General features: G+C 40.7%; 1 protein-coding gene across 2 annotated transcripts; it reads right to left on the reverse strand.

Moving 5' to 3' along the window:
* Positions 1–910: 910 nt before the first annotated feature.
* Positions 911–18,886, reverse strand: LOC148347716 (protein kinase C and casein kinase substrate in neurons protein 3). 2 transcript variants are annotated; one of them, XM_088323447.1, is made up of 10 exons: positions 18,727–18,886; positions 12,287–12,365; positions 12,049–12,205; positions 10,106–10,341; positions 8,147–8,302; positions 3,475–3,650; positions 3,275–3,395; positions 1,730–1,797; positions 1,582–1,661; positions 911–1,410 (listed from the first exon to the last, which is right to left on the reverse strand). In XM_088323447.1, the coding sequence occupies exons 2-10, from the start codon at positions 12,341–12,343 to the stop codon at positions 1,298–1,300; spliced, it is 1,164 nt and encodes a 387-aa protein (XP_088179573.1). In that variant the 5' UTR covers positions 12,344–12,365; positions 18,727–18,886; the 3' UTR covers positions 911–1,297. The 2 variants fall into 2 exon arrangements, with proteins under 2 accessions (XP_088179573.1, XP_088179574.1); XM_088323448.1 differs by lacking the exon at positions 1,582–1,661.
* Between the last annotated feature and the right edge of the window lie 709 nt (positions 18,887–19,595).

Genomic DNA, 19,595 nt, shown 5'->3' on the forward strand with positions numbered 1-19,595 from the left:
CTGACAACTGTGGCTGAGAGACGGGCACTGAACAAGCTGCGGTCAATCATGGACAATTCATCACATCCACTACACAGCATCATCTCCGAACGAAAGAGCAGCTTCAGCGACAGACTGCTTTCACAGTCTTGTTCCACGGACAGACTTTCTTCCTCATGCCATGAGGCTCTTTAACTCCACCCGGGGGAGTAAAAGCCCACATTAAACCCCATCCCCACATTGCATATTACCGTATTTTTATTACAGTGTGTATTTTATGTAGCACTATCTAAATACTCTATATCAACACGTTACATTTGGTATTTATGTATTATATTCCTTTTACGGGGATGAATAAAGTATCTATCTATCGATCTATCTATCTATCTGTTTAACGACAAAAACATCCCGAACAATACCTTCTCGTTTCCAAAAATGGTGCATTCAAGGTATTTTCACATCAGTAAATTTGATTTTTTCATAACACCACACATCATTTTCAATGTTTTTGGCTGATGAAAACCAGCAGCTGATTATGAATAATTAAATAATTTGTTCTGTTTTTACTGACACCTGCAAATGATGCCAGGGTTGTTTAATATTATTTTTGCACACAGTTGTTGGTGATTTTGGCACACTGTTCGTAGATTTTGACTGCTATTTCAAACTGTTGTTCATAATTTTGGGGCTAATCTGCTTTTTGTAACCTCAAAGGATGAATGAAAAGGGCTCAGAAGAGGACCTTCACAGGTCAGAATCACTTATCTGAGGTTTGGCCTCCCTCACATCCTTGCAAGTTCAAAATCCATTGATGTCTTCTCTTCTTATTTTGAGTGTCTACTAAACTATTAAATTATCAATGAATGACCCCTGTGTCATCGTTTGGACACTGCTACAAAACATAAGAAAAAGAGCATGATGTAGTTCATCATCGTAATCATTAATTGTTGTTTTTATTTTACCCAATTTAGTTCTTTCCAAACACACATACAATATGAGGTTACAGTAACTCACAGTTAATGTGAACCGTGCTTAATATAATCAAGAAGAACCTGCATCGGCCAAAAAAACTATAAAAACGTTTATCAGCTCACAAGAATTTCACATTTAAAGACTTGCCAAACAGCTGATTTGGGGAAAACCTTATCAGCAGTAAACCTCAACCTGGTGAACACGCGTGTAAAATTATTCCCATTTGACTGGTACATACATTGTTATTCATCAGAATATTTTACTGGAAAGCACATCAACAACATGAAACTTAACATTTGGGAGTTTTTATGGGTGTCCTAGGCATAACAGTTCCGAAAAAGTGACATCACTCGACGAGTTCGACGTAATTGGCCGGATAGAATCCTTCCTTTCCTCCGCTCAGGACCCCCCGACACCAACCCTGGTCATCCTCTTCCTCCACCTTCAGGAACTCCTCACCTAGGATCACAACAAGCATCATATCAATAGCACACTCTGCAGAGTAGATTCTTTATCCACCGCGAAGAACGACTATCAGCACTGCAGCTAAGTGAATTATACTTCAAATCCCCCTGTTTTTTAAATAAAATATATTTTTATTTTCGGTTTTTCAGCTCATCTGTGCGTCACCTGCTTTAAAGGAGAGCTCATCCCCCTCCTCCCCCGTGTAGTCGTACAGAGCCCGAACCTTCACGCCTCCGATCATCACTCTAATAACGGAGAGTCATAAGAAACAGGAGGCATCAAGGACCGACTTCGGCCACAGCTTTTGACTTACGGACGGCCTTCTTTGCCTTTCTGCTCTCGCTTCTTCCTTTTCAGCTTTTTCACCGGCGGGACCCACTCCTGAAAGAAGACGTCACACAGGAAGTTTAATTGAGTTTTATTGTGAAAGGCGTCCTAATGAAAGTTAATTTTAAGTCCCTTTAGTGTAGGTTTAATATTAGGGTGTCAAACTCATTTTAGCTCTGAGCCGCAAGGTAGGAAAGGCACTCTCACAGGGGCCGGACGAGTGGATTAAAGAGAAAGAAAGAAAGAGAGGGGGTGGGAGTGGCACTTTCAAGGTTAAAACTTGAGATTGTAGTAGAATGAAGAAAAGAACACACTCTGAGTCAGCGATTTAAGTTTTTGATAGCCCCTTCCATCGAAGGTGCGTTTATTCCAGGAGGCTTATTTATTGTAAAACACAAGAAGGAAACTACACACCTGATTGGTTTATATGAACACGGGAAATGAATCGGATTGGTTTGGACAGGAATCACATTTAAATGCAGAGTATAATGTTGTTCGCTAGATGGCGTGCGAGTATAATAAATGAATAATAAGAATAGGTGAAACTTTATAAACAGAAAGCGTCTCTGTGAGAAGAAAAGCAAACTTTCCGGCTTGGAAAGTGGGAGTGTCAAGGCCATTTTGTTTAGCGAGCAAGCAGGTGGCTTTCAAGTTCCATCCATCCATCATCTGTACCGCTTATCCTCAGTAGGGTCGCGGGGGTGCTGGAGCCCATCCCAGCTATCTTCGGGCAGTGGGCAGGGGACACCCTTAACTGATTGCCAGCCAATCGCAGGACACACGGACACAGACAACTCATTCGCTCATTCACTCCCAGGGACAATTTGGACCGGCCAATTAACCTGACAAGCATGTTTTTGGAATGTGGGGGGAAACCGGAGTGCCCGGAGGAAACCCACGCAAGCACGGGGAGAACATGCAAACTCCACCCAGGGGGTTTGATCTCACGACCACAGAACTGTGCCGCACACGTGCTAACCACTGCGCCGCCATGCTGCCCGGCTTTTAAGTTGTAGCTTTTTAATCAGAGGCACATCCCTTGGTGCCTGAGAACTTATTCTCCCGACCTTGAAGGTGTTTGTGAAATCGTAAAACCACACACTTATTGAGCACAATAGAAATATAAATGTATAAAGATATAAGAGTAGAAAAGTAAGAATATAAAAGTATATATTTGGTATAAGAGCATAGAATATTGTATAAAAGACACATTTAGACCATAATTTGGCGACATCAAGTGGAACTATTTAAAGCTGTTTGTTTTTGTCTTGCGCTTCTCTCAGCGCTGTCTCGCGGGCTGCATTAAACCCCTCGGAGGGGTTGATCTGGCCCACAGGCTGCATGTTTGACATCCTAGGTCTAATATGTAATGTCAAAGAAGAGCAAAGTTGTAATTGGAGACAAAAATACAGTTATTCCTAATGTGTTTCAAAAATCTAGTTCTGAGTTCTAGAAATAATGAATGTGTGCATTGGTTTTGACTCTACATGCATATAATGATAGAAGTTTTTTAGTTTTTCCCGTTCCCTACCTGGATTTTCGGCCAGTTGGTGATCATGCCTGGCCCATGATTGTTCTTCCACCATTTGAGATCCTCCTGCTCGTTGATGGCCATCAGAGTTTGGTGGAGCTCGTTGTAAACTTCCTTTATACTGATTCCAACACAAAATGACACGATTATGAAACAAAAAACTAAGAAAATGTTGAGAAAGTCAGGAAGATGTTCCCCACCTCTCGTTGTTGGTGACGTCAAGGTGTCGGTGGATGGAGAGGAAGGCTTGCTTTAAGAAACTGATGCGTTTCCTCTCCTCCTCCTGCGACTGTTCAAAAATGACATCCATTTCTTCCATGTAGCGCGGTGTGTAGGTGGTCACGTCCTCTAGCAGTTTTACGTAGCGCTCCCTGGCCTGAGGAACGGGCAGAAGAAGCAGTGACTAACAGAAAACCTATATCAGTGACCTTGGTTCCAATCCGGATCACGGCACCAATTGTAATGTTCGGCCGGACACTCAGCCCGGTTCTTTAATCTTAAATCAGTGTTCTCGTTTGCCCGCGTCCCCGCGTCCTAGACGCATCATTTTTGCTGGGGACGTACAGTGTCAAATGAACGTGCGTCCCCGGGACACAAAATTGACATTATTACCCGATTACTTTTATTTTAACCAAGATTTATCGCACTCCACACTTTTCGTCAGGCAGATCCGCCATTGTTGTTTTGGTCTCACGGTTCGAGATTTCGTCTGCACGACGATCTCGGCAAACGAGATTTCGTTGCTTCAAGATTACGTCATTGTTGTGGTGCTTGTCGTCGAGTGAAGGTTAAGTATGCCTCCGAAAAAACAGTATTAGGTAAAAATACACACAAAGTTGGTCATTTATCAGTGTCAACAATAAGTCGAAACATAATGCAGAGAGTGATAACAACAGCAATAATTCCGGCAAGGAAAGCACGTGTGTTGAAGCGAACGATTCGACGAAAGAAAATAAACAAAGGAATACTCCTAGCAAGAAAAGGACCTTTGCGCCAAAATGGATTCAATTATATTCCTGGTTACGCCATGAGGAGGATGATAATGGAGGCTACATGTTCTGTGGTGCATGTACCCAGCGTGACCAAAAAACTGGATTGCATAAATCATTTCGCAATACGAACTTTCAGAAGAGCACATTGGATCGGCACCACGACAATGAAAACCACAAATTAGCTATGGAAATTCCGTTGCTGCAATTGGACCTTGAGAAGGCATTACAACTGAGGCGGGACAGCAAACCACGAAGAATATATGAACTGAAAAATCGTAAGTGATTAAAATTGCATGAATATATAGACTCATATTTCAGCTTTATTATTTTGTATAATGTACAATATTTTTGTGAACTGAAAACTCTTGAAGTGATAACTGATTTGTATTATCAATGAACGGTGATGATTAAAACTGAATAAACATATAGATTTATATTATATATTTGTAGCCGATTTACAATTTCAATATAACACTAAATTTTGGGGACCCATAGATTTTTGAACATGCGAGTCCCCGGGACCCATCACCTTTCAGCGGTAAAATGAACACTGTTAAATGCTCGTTATATTAGAAATAATAACCAGGGGACCTCGTATTCTTGTTTAACGATTCACTAGATGCCAGAAAAATTGAATAGCTGTGGAGCCTTTTTTGGCACGACACAGAGGAAGTTTGTCTTAACATAGTGCCTAGTCTTATACCGTCTTAGCCGTCCACTCACCCAAGGAGGAGGCGAATCAAATCACCATTGTGCCGATGTTGAGACCCAATGGTCTGAATTGGTTCAGTCCAAATAATGTATGCAAGAGTGCTTTTAGATAGTAAGACCCTAAAGGACAGGCAAGTCACAAACCTAGCAGGTCAGCTCAAGTTTTCCATCTAGTTTCTAAGAGACCTAGTCTAACAATGTCAAAGTCAATTGGAAGGAGGGCCAAATCAAACATTTGAGCACAGACCCCGATTTAAATGGAAATTTGTTTTTTGTATCATCATAAAAAAAAAATAGAAAACTTTTTCCTTGACAGCTGTAAATAATGTGCTACTTGTTACTTTTTCGTAAACACGAAGTAGCATAACGACAACACGTGCCCAAAGAAGGGCAGGGCAGGCAGGGAAGCCTCAAGGTTAAAATTCCTTGTTTGGACAAGATAATAAGCAATGCGGAGTAAACACGCATTTGTGTAACAGAACATTTCTACAATAACAAAAGGAATCTTACTCAAGTATTTTTCCTTTTTCCTTTTTTTGCACGGGGCATAAGACCGGCATAGCTACCCTAGACATCCAATACAGTGTCCTCATGATCCCCCCCTAACCAATGTCTTCTTTCGGTTAAGTCATTCAGCGCCAAGGTAACACATCTCATTTTACTGTGATCTAGTGCGTTTTATTGCCTTTTTTGCTGATGATAATAATGGGTCCGAAGAATGTTGGTGATGAGAACACTTTTTAAACAGTAACAATAACGATCGCGTCAAAGAAGGAAATGATTGGAAAATACAAAAATGGTGTCTGCCATCAAAGCGCTGCTTGAAGGTACAGTAAATGGTTTGAAATGGTTTTATTTTGATATTTATTACCAACAGAGGTGGGTAGAGTACCCAAACATTTTAAAGGGTAAAAGTACTGTAACTTCATAATAATAATACTAAAGTAGAGGTAAAAGTAGTCATCCAAACACTTACTTGAGTTAAAGTACACTTGATGAAAAAATGACTCAAGTACTGAGTAACTGTAGAACCGTCGTATTTTTATTGATTTTTTAAAACAACCAATCAGATCATCAAATGATCAAAGTCCATCCAATAAACAAAATAATATATTTCATTTAAAAGTAGATTAAAATAATCAACGTAAAGTCAAGTGAATTAATAAAGAATGAAATAAAAGTACTATAAATCAAATAAATTAATGAATCATCTTTTGGTGTCCAGCCAGGGGTGCTACTCCACTTCTATATTTAGATAGTCCGTTTTGCTATGCGACATTTTTCATCTGTTTGACTCTGTCCGGTATCCTGCTAGTATATCCAGTATCCGGTATCGATCACGCCTGTCTCGTCCTGTCCGGTATCTTGCTCGTGTATCCAGTTTTCGGTATCGATCCTGTCTGTCTCGTCCTGTCCGGTATCTTGCTCGTGTAACCAACGTCCGGTATCGATCCCGTCTGTCTCGTCTTGTCCGGTATCTTGCTCCAGTATCCGGTATCTATCTCGTCTGTCTCGTCATGTCCGGTATCCGGTATCTTGCTCGTGTATCCAGTATCGATTCAGTCTGTCCTACCCTGTCCGGTATCTTGCTCGTGTATGCTGTGTCTGGTATTGATCCCGTCTGTCCTGTCCGGTTTCGATCTCATCTGCCTCTGGCGTTTGTGTTCCCACGCATGACTGCCCCATTCCCGTAAAAAAGCTTGTGTGAAAACGTTACGCCTCTGGGTCCTCCGTCTGTTCGGGTTCTGACAACTCAAGTAAATATAACGGAGTAAATGTACTCTTACTACCCACCTCTGATTACCAGTATATTGTATTATATTTTATCTTCACTTTGAAATTATTAATGTCGTTTCTGCACCTGTTTCAATAGTATTTCATGTACATTTTTTTGTATGCGGCTATTTCAAAGCAGTTTTAGGGGGTCAGCAAGCATTTGCTATAAGTATACTGTAAAAGAAGAAAAACTGAAGCTTTTTTTCCTTACAGCGCCGACTGTCGACTAAGGATTTAGAATTTTTTAACAAATGTAAGCACAGATTCAAGATAACTACAACCAATGTTCCCTGTAATTTTCCACGGGTCTGAGCGTTCACACAAAGTCGGTGAGCAACGCTTGAAACAACAGTGAGCAACCATAATCCCAAGTGTGGCAAGATAAGTCATTATCAAACATGTCCAAAACTTGACATCAAGTTACATTTTGCTGAGTTTCCGGCAATGCAAAATTATTTTTCTCTTTTGAATGATTTGACTCATGTACTATTGCAAAGGTTGTACGGCCTACGAACGTCGTTTGTTCTTACAATTCTTTAACAAGATATCCATTTCTTTTTATTTTCTGATATATTTTGTCGCATAATATTAACATTTTTGGGGGCTTATTTAGTCGGTTTTAAGATACAGAACTGTACTTAATCACATTTTTTAGTGGAAGTACAATGTTGGCAACAAGATTCACTTGATATAATTGGAAATTATTTGAATCCAACACAAACTTCTTTTTTCCGTGTTTTTTTTCAACTTTTTTTTTTTAAATCCCTTTAAAAAAAATCTCATTGTGTTTAATTTTTCCAAGCTGTTACTTTTTTCTTGCTTTTTTGTTCTCTTTTACCGTCTTTCCCTTTACTTGCTTCTTTCTTTTCTTCTGGCTCTTTTTCTGAATTTTTGCTGCTCTTTTTTTCTCTTCTTTTGTTTCGTTTTTTCCTCAGCTTTACACTACTTTTTCATTTTAGTATTTTTTTCGTTTTTGTTCTATTCCCCCTTCCTTTAAGACATTTTGTGCATAATTGTACATAATATTTGGTCATGTTGGGATTAAAGAAGCAAAAACAACCCGAAGAGCCGTTTAGGACCCAAAAGAACCGGTTCCTTTTAGTGAGCCGAGCCGAAGAAGCCGGTTCTTGACAAACTCTACTAACTTTACTTAACTTCGTTCTACTTCGACTCGACTTCAAAATACCGCATTTAGGACACAACGTCAGGGGAACCCGTGTATTTTTACCTTCATGCACTGTAACTTTGTATTGAGTCGCTTCTTGATTACCGGTAGTAATTTTGAGCCCTCATTTTTTGTGCGCTGGCTAGATTTTCTTGTGCGCTGAGAATGTGCGAGCAGTGCGCAATTGCGCACGCGCGCAGCTTAGCGGGAACACTGACTACAACACACCTTTTCTTTAGCATCGGTGGCCACTTCCCTGGCCTCCGTCACTTTCTGCCTTTTCTCTGCACTCCAGTTGTCGACTTCGTTGGCTTGTCTCTCTTTGTCCAGGGTGCTCTGCTCCTTCTGGCAGCACTTGTGGTAAGAGGCCCGCGCCTTCTCCAGCTGTTTAACGCAAACACATACATATAAACACATAAATGAAACCAAATCATCCGAGAGAACCGGTCGACAAGACTGGAAATAAGGAGCGGTCTGCAAAGTGTTGTCATCATTGGCAACGCAAACACGCACATCTATTTGATGGTACAAATAATTCGCCTTGCAGTATATAAACCCCGAGTCCTGAAAAAGCTTTGATCCCACTTGCGATTTGCACCACTTTTTCCATAATACGTAAAAATGACTCACGCGCCAGGATAGGAAATTAAAAACTCGTGTAAACATAAACTGCAAGAGTTACATGCAGCCGCTGGCACTAATGTCAATCATAGGCGAGATGGGATTTCTCTGAAGGGAACATCTGCTTTGTATTGGAAATCCTTAGCTAGGTTAATCAGATCCACATGCCAGAGAGCCTGGTTGAGAAACGAGTCTCTTGGTTTCCCTCTTGTGGCAATAGACAGAATAGAAAACGTGTTTATTTATGTAGCTTAACATGTTATATTGTACATGTGTTTCGTTATATCATATACTGTATATTGTTATTTAACATTTCGTTGTGAGATACTGAGTTGCTCGACATGAATGAGGTTTACTATAAAAAAAAGTTCAAAACTTAAGTCGCTAGGACGTTCACTGTAGAAGGAAAAAAATACATGCAAATATAATTAAGTAGAATAATACATTTTCTTATTCAAATTATGAATTCATTTCCTGCATTCAATTATTGTTAGTAATATGATGATTAAAGGGATAACCACAAACCTGTCTTTTTTCATTTTCTCATTTTATACTTCCTTTTTTTCTTAACTTCTTTACACAACATAATCATTCGTAATATAATGCATCAAAAGCAAGTGAGCCGTCTTTAATGAGTTGAGCCGAAAAAGCCGGTTCTCTAAAAAGAGACGGACTTCCTTTCACTACATCAAACCGCTCACTTCGTTTGCAATGAAAAAAAAAAACATACAGAGATAGAGGCTTCCGCGGCGAACTCGTTTGACTTGATGGATTTGCCGTTTCGTGATAGTGGGTGTTTACCGGATGGTACCCATAATTGACAAATTTGCGATTTTCTTGTACTTCGTACACGTCTTAAAATGTAAAATAAACATACTTTGTACGGCAAAACCATACAGGTTGACAGGTATGCAACCTAAACCAATTGCTAATTAGAATACGAATTGGAATTGTCTTTATTGTCATGAATATCAATGTGGTGAAACATTGTATGCAACGAGATTCATGTGTTTGTTACCTCTTGTCTCGGTTACAGTAATGTACTACTCTCCGGTGTCCCGAAGTCCAAAATCAAGAGCCTGCAGCTGGTACAAAATTCTGCAGCGAGGCTTTTGACTAAGACAGGGGAGTTTGATCACATTACCCCGATTTTAGCTAACATGCATTGGCTCCCTGTTAACTTAAGATGGGATTTTAAGGTTCTGTTGGTATTATACAAAATATACATGGACTTGCTCCTTCATATCTATATCTCATAACTAGTTATAGTGGTGTAAAATATAAAGCTTTAATGCCGATGCTGATTTAATTCTTGAGTGAAATATTTCAAGCTGATTTAAAGTGATAGTGTGTATTTTTTGACCACTCCGTCTTGCTGTATGGTGTAGTGCAGTGGCCGGGAAGCTAGTTCTAGTTTTTTATATTTTTATTTCATTCAAATGAATTATAACGGAATAAAAACAATTTTTAATCAGTGTCTTTTTTTGAGTGGGTGCCTTCTAAACATTAAAAAAACAAGAGGATTGTATTCATAAAAACACAAATTCAAGCATACTTCAATCGGACCTTGGTCAGTTTCTTGTTCCATGGTTTCTGCGCCCGGGAAAAACTGGCTTTGCTGTTGTAGCTTTCTCGAAAACCGCAGAACAGTTTTTTGGGGAAGGTTTCCCTCTGCCAGGTCCTGACCCGGGAGCCCTCCTCGGCCACCAAAGACTCTGAGATGGACGTGTGGAGGGCGGAGAGACGCTCGGTGGAGGTGAAGAAGCTCTGCCAGGCCGTCAACAAGGAACCGTAGAGCGGCCCTAAGGGAAGCAGAGCGAACTGATGAATAGAGGGATGAAAACCTAGCGGGCCTCGGAGGTGAGTCACGGAACTAATAAAGGAGTAATCGTCTCCGTCTTTCTACTCTGAGGCATATGGACTCATTTCAAAGCAATCAAGAGCTCATTTTAAACTGCTGTGCATCTGCGTTTACTAGAAAAACACTTTAGTAATAAAACCTAATATATTCTTTATCTTCTGGGAAGAAGGGCCCAGTACAGTGGCAGATCTACATGCAAGATTATTTCGTTCCCGAATCGAGGTCACATCTAGGATTTCTCGGATGTGGAATGACTTTCCCCTCTAAGAAATAAATGAAAACCAAAGAATCTGCCCCCAAAATAATTCAAGTTACCCTAAATGAGGTGTATCAATTTTATTCTTATGTTTCATATTTTATTTTTCATTTACATTTTACTGTGTCGTGTGTTTTCAGGTCTTCTGTGTTGCTTAACTTTAAAGTTGCTTAGAATCAAAAGAAATAAATCAGCAGCGCGGTGGTTAGCGCGTGTGCGGCACAGTTCTGAGGTCATGGGTTCAAATCCAGCTACCAACCTTCCTGTGCGGAGTTTGCATCTTCTCCCCTGTGCTTGCGTGGGTTTCCTCCGGGCACTCCGGTTTCCTCCCACATTCCAAATACATGCATGTCAGGTTAATTGGCTGGTATAAATTGTCCCTAGGTATTAATCAGCGAGCAAATTGTCTGTCCCTGTGTGCCCTGCGACTGTCTGGCAACCAGTTCAGGGTGTCCCCTGCCCACTGCCCGGAGATGGCTGGAATGGGCTCCATCACCCCCGCGACCCTACTGAGGATAAGCGGTGCAGATAATGGATGGATGGAAGGTTGTATGATGGGTATTGCGCGTGTTAACTGGGAAAAGCTTCTGCTGGCGGTGGGCGGTCTCTAGTGGTAGCATCTGGAAATCCTCGTAACTTGGGTTTTCTCTCGCATGTTTGGTAAGATTTTTGCCCGAAAGACATCTCAAATTTAAATGATCCGTTAATGTCGCACGCAGTTCTGATGTCATGGGTTCGATTCCAGCTATCAGCCTTCCTGTGTGGAGTTTGCATGTTCTCTTTTGCTAGCGTGGGTTTCCTCCTGGCACTCTGGTTTCCTCCCACATTCCAAAAACATGCATGTCAGGATTAATTGGCCGGTCCCTAGGTTTGAATGAGCGAGCAAGTTGTCTGTCCCTGTGTGCCCTGCGACTGGCTGGCAACCAGTTCAGGGTGTCCCCTGCCCACTGCCCGAAGAGGGCATAACAGACCTCTCCCCATTTTGTTGCTACACAAACAAATAAAGACACTCTGTCCCCCTCCCTTCCGGCTCTCGTCTTGCCTAATGTGTTCCTTGGCCTGAACAGATTTGCTAAAAGTAAGATATAAACTGATAGGCGCGGTGGAAAAAATCATAAGGGGTTTACTCACACACACTCAATAGAGAAAATATTCTACTTTCAACATTTTAAGGTCACCTCAGAAGACATCTGTAATTATTTCATATTGGAAAGCCTCGAGCTACGAGCATAATCCTGGAATGAATTAAGAGGTACTGTATTGGGTAAGGCTAGTAATCAGGTGCTGCTTATAGTCCAGAAATGACGTTAGCTTGTAAGTAGAGGAGCCACTGTAGGAATGCGTCATACTGCCCTCGTGTGGCCATGGCGCTCACGAGCACCGTTTACTCACGAGAATCCACCACAGCCTTCCACTTGCTGCTCCACTGGCTGAGCTGCTGTGCATACTGCTTCTCTACCCGAGCCCTTTCGGCAAAGCAGGCCACGAGATCGTTGCAGGCCCGGTAGGACTGCTGGGTTCTGTGCACCGTCGGCACGTAATTCCCGGGCTGGGACGACAACACATGACGAGATACCTTGAGTTGCGCAACACAGAGTTATTGTAATTGACGAGGAATGCAAAGACTTACCATCCAGAAGCTGCGTTTGGCCACATCTTGAGTGGGTTCCTGGGGGAGGCTCGCCATGGCTGAGGCGGTCTAGCTTGTGCTGTTACGCAAGAAAGTTCCTAGGCTGTTTAACACGCATTTCAATCGAGGGAAGGCATTTTTTTTTTGTGTCGGTTGAGCCACGCCAGTGATTATCATGCAACTGGTTGGACGCCTCCACTGTGTCATTACAGTCTGTCATTAGCAGTCTTTCCGAAGACCGGAGAGACGAAGAGACTGAGAATCGGTTGTGCACAAAATGTTATTTAGTTGAAAAATGAGCAACAGATTCTACTTTGTTTGCTCACAGTCAGTGAGGATAAATGTCAATTTAGGGAAATTGAAATCTAATGTAATCTAATTGAAAGACGGGACACCAATCACAAAACCTCTTTGGCTCAGACCAGGGTTCAAAAAACAAAGGATGAAAGACCCATAACAGACTTAAAGAATTAAAAATGTCTGGAGGAAAAATAAATAAATAAAAGCCTTAAAACTTTTTTTTAATAAATTGAAAAAAAATGAATAATACATTAAAGTTACTCATTCAATATGTATTCAAAACGTTTTACATACTTAGTGTCTCCTAGTGGTAGAAAAAAAACCTTAATTCAGTAAAAAAAAACATTGATTTGAATCAAAAATCACAGTTTCCGGACCCTTTAATCTTATTCGCCTCATGCTGAGGTTTTTGAGTTTTTCTTTGCCCTCATGTAGGTTTTAGATCAGGGGATGGTGTCACATTAGTCTGTAGTTTGCAATAGTCTGTCGTCTGTGCTGCCCTTTGAGACTCCTTGTGATAAAGGGCGTCACAAATAAACATGACTTGATTTGAGTAACAGGCGAAAATACACGAACTCTCATCCATCCATTATTTGCACCGCTTTTCCTCAGTAGGGTTGCGGGAGTGCTGGAGCCCATCTCAGCTGTCCTCAGGCAGTGGGCAGGTGCCAGCCAGTCGCAGGACACACAGGGACAGACATTTCATTCGCTCATTCACACCTAGGGACAATTTGAACCAGCCAATTAACTGTTTTTGGAATGTGGGAGAAAACCCACCCAAGCACGGAGGGAACATGCAAACTCCGCACAGGAAGGCTGGTAGCTGGTTTTGATCCCATGACCTCACAACTGTGCCGCACATGCGCTAACCACTGCTCTGCCGCGCTGCCCTTTTTTTGTTTGTTAGGCTATTTGACAAACACTAGGATTTTTTTATAGGTTAATATCATAAAATATTCAGCTATTTGGTCCAAAACTCCAGTATTTGAATAGAGGAGGAGATTCAAAATGTGTTTTTTTAATAATCCGATCCATCGATTATTTGAAAATTTGATCAACCGATTCATCGATTCCATTATTCGTTCATTGCACGGGTTTTAATTTTTCATGGAGATGTTTCCTGATTTAATACAATGCCTTGCAAAAGTATTGCACCCCCTCCCAGAACTTTTCAACATATTGCCATATTGAAAAAAACTCAAAATATTTTCCAAGAATCAACAACATGTGAGGTATTCGTGAAAAGAAACCTAATTTATCAAACATTTTATAATGTGCTTAATTGAAAAGTAGACATAGCACAAATATCGGCCCCCTTTGAGGTAATACTTTGTACAACCTCCTTTTACAGCGATCACAGCCGTGAGTCTTTTTGGGTAAGTCTCGAAAGGTTTTGCATATCTAGAAACAGAAATATTTGCCCATTCTTCCTCACAAAACCGCTCAAGTTTTTTGGGTGATCGTTTGTGCATAGCATTTTTCAGATCGTTCCACAAATGTTCTAAAGGATTGAGGTCCTGACCATTCTAATATTGTTAATTGTAAACCATTCCATAGTAGATTTTGCTTTATGTTGAGGGTCATTGTCCTCTTGGGATGTAACCTGTGCCCCGTTCTCTGCCCCTCTTACGATCTTTTCAGTTCCTGCTAAAGAAAAGCAACCCCAGCGTATGATGCTGCCACCACCAGGTTTGACAGTGGGGATGGCGTTTCAGGGTGATGTGTTACTCTTACGCCAAATGTAACGCATTGCATTCAGCCCAAAAACATAAATTTGGGTTTTATCTGACCAGAGCACCATGTTCCACATTGTGTCTCCCATGTGGATTCACTTGCCTTTTTATGGTATTCTTTCAGAAAAGGCTTTCTTTTTTCCACTCTTCCGTAAAGAGCAGATTTATGCAGAGAACAACTAATTGTTGTCTTATCCACAGATTGTCCCACTTCAGCTGTCTATGCCTGCAGGTCATCCACCGTAATCAGGGGCCTCTTTGTTGCTTCTCTGATTAGTTTTCTCCTTGTTTAGGGTGAATGTTTAGCGGGATGGCCAGGTCTTGGCAAGTTTGCAATAGTTTTATCTCTCTATATTTTGATATTATTGCTCGCACAGTGCTCCAGGAGATGTGTAAATGTTGCGAAAATGTCTGGTATTCCATCCCTTCTTTGAACTTTTCTACAACGTTAGCCTACACTTGCCTGGTGTGTTCTTTGGTCTTCGGTGTCTGTTCTCCAGTGTCTGCTTTCATAGACCTCAGAAAGCCCACAGAGCATGTTCATTTAAACTGTGACTTAATGCACTCTGTCAATGTTAGTCATTAAGGTCGACATTGGATCACTAAGAAGTCATGAGAGTACTTCTTGAGTCAGTTGGCTGAGCTGAGAGAACAGGGGGCCTACTTTTGAGTTTTTGTAAATGAAATATAAAATGATGAAAAAATTTGGTTCCACTTCACAATTGCATCTCACATGATGATTCTTAGAAAAGATCTGTTTTTTAGCTTCAGGTTCGAAACCTGAAACGTGGCAAAATGGCAAAGAGTTTCTGGGGGGTAGACTCGGTACTGTAGAACTGTTGCCAGATAAATCCACAATTTACATTCACTTTTAAATAACAATGTCACCGCTGTCGCTGCCAATAAATGACACAAGCAGTTATTTATACCGTCTCGAGCTATGATACATGCATATCTGTCCCAGTGGCAGACTGGAACTCACAAAGAAGGTGGGGGCCAATAGGAGGGGGGGATTTCTGGAGGGGGCGGGGCCGGAATAGAACAGCTGCGCCTGCATTCTTCCCCAAAATAAACAGCAGCGAAAGGTCATCTTTCCTTTTGCTCCGATGAATACGGAAATCCACGTTGGGAGCCGGCTCATTTTGGGTTTTGCTCGTCCGCAAATCGAAGCAAAGTGCTTCAAAATCAGGACCTTGCAGATTGGCGCTTCCGAGTCGTGCCAAAGTGACTAACCGCACCTCAACCACGACAAGACATGACTGCACCTACTTGTAATCAGGGTTGGGTAGGGTTACTTTAACTGGATTACTTTCAATTACTTTTAGATGACTCCGATACCAAATATGCTAATAAAAGACAAAAGAAACTAAATATGAATAAAATGATGACTCACAACACGTGGTAAGCTTTCTCTCCTGGCTTTGATCTCTTCGATCTCCGGCAAAACGAACATAAAATGCGACAGAAACAAAATGAAAATAAATCCAAACAGCTTGCCAACATTATTTTTGCCGTTCCATGTGTTCCGTTAATCCCCAAGCCTGCACAAAATTGAGTAATTTTATTCATATTTAGTTTATTTTGTCTTTTATTAACATATTTGGTATTGGAGTAATCCAAAAGTCATTGAAAGTAATCAAGTTGAAGTAACCCTACCCAACCCCGCTTGTAATGCAGCTCGCTCGTCTGCAAGTTCTTCTTCACTCTCAAAACAGTTGGGTCAAAAATGAACACTGTAGTTAGATTGATTTAACCCAATGCACCAAATTGTGTAATGTTTTTAGCACAGAAAATCTGCAAAAGAAGATTTTTTTTGTTTTAAATAACACCCCCCAAAATTGGTTTACCATATACAAAAAAAACTGGGTCATCTTGTTATTAACAACCCAAAAAATTGGTGGTTTTGCATAAAACAACCCAGAAATATAAGTAGATTTATCCAAGTATTTTGTTGGTCCCATTTAAGAGAGTTGCTAACTTTTTTGACACCTTCCTCTAATCTAAAACCTTCATCCACCCGCTACTTTAATTGACCAGTTAAAGTCATGTCACACAAAAAGTAAATAAAATTTACTTTTTCCTTCACATATGTATTAAATTATGTTATTTAATCATATTACATATAAGTGAGTACACATGTATTATTTATTAGGTTAAATAATCAGGCCACTTGAGACAAATTTGGACAAATTTCAAAATATTACCTTTTGTTTAGTTTTATGGATGTTCACTATGTTTTGTGTACTGTTACCCAAAATCTATTGCACCCTGGTCATCCTGGAAGGGGGATTACCACTTGTGAGGCCCCTCAAGGTTTCCATTTTCCCCGTACTGAGGTTTTGAGTTTTGCCTTGCCTGCATGTTGGTTTAATAATAATATTAATAATAATTTCCTTTGTATTGTCATTCTTTGTAACAATGTACACAGAACGAAATGTCGATACACCTGACCCGTTGTAGCGAGCCGATGCAGCCGCAGCCAACAGAGGGCGCCGCCATTTTACCAATGTTAAGATCAGGGGATGGTGTTATCGTAACCTGCTCAGTCCTTTGAGACATTTTGTGATTAAGGGCTATACAAATGAATGGGACTTGACTTGACTAGAGTGCCTCGTTGTCAGTAAGGGCCTCCTAATACTAAATCTTTGAGCAGGCATGGTACGGTGAGAGCAATGTTTCTCAACCTTGTTTCTTCATTTAGGAATCTCGGGAAACACTATCCGCTGAATTTTTAAAAAAAAATTAGTTGACCACACTAGTATATTGCTTTTATTTTTAAAGCTAAAATTGACAGTGTAAAGTTTTTCTTATTGTTTGTGATCACTGGGAATTCATACGATTCATTTTGGTTAATAATTATTCTGTAATTTAGGTTTTTAGTATATTTTTAACCAGTTGTTTGGATTTTAATATCATTTTTATCTTGTTTTTGTAGAAAAATAATAATTATTCAAGATAAGAAAAAATGATCTAGTGGAACAAAATATTTTTTCACTACATCCCAACTTCTTCCATTTTTATGTAAAGCAACCACATTAGCCTGGCACTGCCAAAACTGCCGTTGCCGGGCACTCTCCTTGGGCGAGGTTATTGGGGCCGTAATTTGTTGAAGAAGTGGCAGGGAGTCACTAAGGAGCCACATGGCCGCATGCAGTTCCAGCGTTGCTTGTACAAAAAAGCAGATGTTTAGCGATTTTGTTGGTATTTATTCGGGATGCCTTGACACCAAACAAGCTAAAAACGCTCCCAGAGGCCTAAAGTACAAGTGTTTAAATGTTCACGAAAATCGGTTCCGTTTTACTGAAGCCTATAAGCCACATACGAACACACACACATGCACGCAAATTGGTATTTATTTATTTCATTTAGTTTGGATCGATTAGATAAGAAAATAATAAGTACAATTTTGTGCAATACTTTTACTTTGTTACATTTACTATCTTTTTGCCGGGCAATCAACAACTTCTTCAAACAAAAACGTTCTTAGTTATATGTCCCTGTACTAACCCAAAAGTGGATAATTAAAAACACGAAAGAAAAAAGTAATATGCTGCCACCTACTGGTATGGATGAATGATAGCATGCTTTTTTTTTTCAACAATAAAATTAGGGCAATTTTCTGCGGTAAAAACAATGCTTTAGAGAACCTCATTGTTGACCACAAGTGCATAAACATCACAGAGAATATACGAGTGTTGTGAACACAAAGTAGCATTTTTAGAGCGCCTTATTGTCCTCTAGAAAAACCTTATGGAGGATGATGACCTGGGCTATAGATTTTGTAGCTCAGTGAAGCAGGGTGTGGTTTCTGTGGACACGCCCACAGCGCCAGAGAGCAAAAACTGCGATATTTCTATTTAAAAAGATGTTTTAACGCTACTTTCTACGGTGCGTGGAATTTAATAGGGACTTTTTTTACATTACGTTTCATTTTCCGTCCCGCAGATCTCAATCTGTTTTACCGTTCTCAGTTTACGGCTATTTTTATTCCAAGCGCTCATCGGCGGAGGGTGGGAGAAGAAGTTTTTCCACTATTGAAGACGAACAGGACAGTAAAAAAGCCGCGCTATGCTAGCAAAGCCAAAAATAAAGCTAAAGCGACGGTGGAGAAGTCGGGAATGGCCCTGGGCACTTAAAGGTTGTGAGTGAATAACTGATTACTCAAGTGAGCAACACTTGTTACTGGAGGGTCTCTCTTGTCACTGCCTTGACCCCATTTTGCCTCACTTAAGTTGAGTCAAGTTTATTTTGTATAACCCTTAATCACAAAAAGTCTTAAAGGGTTCTACAGACTAGTATCACACCATCCCCTGATTTAAAACCTGCACGAGGGCAAGGAAACCCACAAAATTCTCAGCGTGAGAAGGTTCCACACACCCATCTTGTCTACATTCACGCGGTTCTTACCTTGAGCTTGATTTTCGTTCTTCTCGTTCCCCGTCACTTCAAGTCCATCCCAGGCCTCGACACTCTTTGACCATGGCTCCTCCGGTGTAAAAGGACACCCCCTCCCCTTAAATCACCCCTCCTTCTCGTTCTCTCTATATGGTGTTAATGGGATGCCCTAGTGTCATTTTGACTTGTGTCGATGTGGTGCGGAGTCCTGTGATCTCATTAGACGGTGAGTGAGTGTGTTCACACCCTTAAATAAGCGGGGGCCTTATTTCCGATGAAATCTCACGAGTCAAAATTTGCTGAACATAATTATCATATTTTACGGAGTGTAAGGTGCAACTGAAAAACTAAAATGGTCACAATTGCCATGGCGCCCAATTGGCCCCGCCTGTGTGGCGCCAGCTGCGACTCATTAACAGAGTGGCTTTGCGTCTTTTTAAGCTCAGTGCGCTCTCTCTTGGTTTGTCAGTCCGTCAACGAACCTCTGCCCCGCAAGACGTGGGTTCTAACTCGGTCCTGTTTTCCTGTTGGTATTTCCAGTCCGGTATTGTTTCCGTTTATTTTTGTCCTGTTCAATATCGGTTTGCAGTTTTGTTCCAGTCTATTTTTGTCCTGTTTATTATTCTCTCCAGTGTTTTGCGTATAAGAATAGAGTACCCGATCAAATACTGTATACAGTACTGCGTTTTAATGTTAAAAGGTCGGCACATATGCATCTACTCACAAACTATCGGGAAAATACATTTTCGTGTTTGGCATTGAATGTGTTAACTGGGTGATTTTAACAGTTGAGTGAATGCAGTTTTACACCTGAACCGACTTACCACGCTATACAAACTCAACACAAGAAATGACCTAGAAATGCGCTTCTTTTTTTGACA

This window comes from Urocampus carinirostris, chromosome 19 (assembly GCF_059441175.1).
Source record: "Urocampus carinirostris isolate Australia breed hairy pipefish chromosome 19, RoL_Ucar_1.0, whole genome shotgun sequence".
Lineage (NCBI taxonomy): Eukaryota > Metazoa > Chordata > Actinopteri > Syngnathiformes > Syngnathidae > Urocampus > Urocampus carinirostris.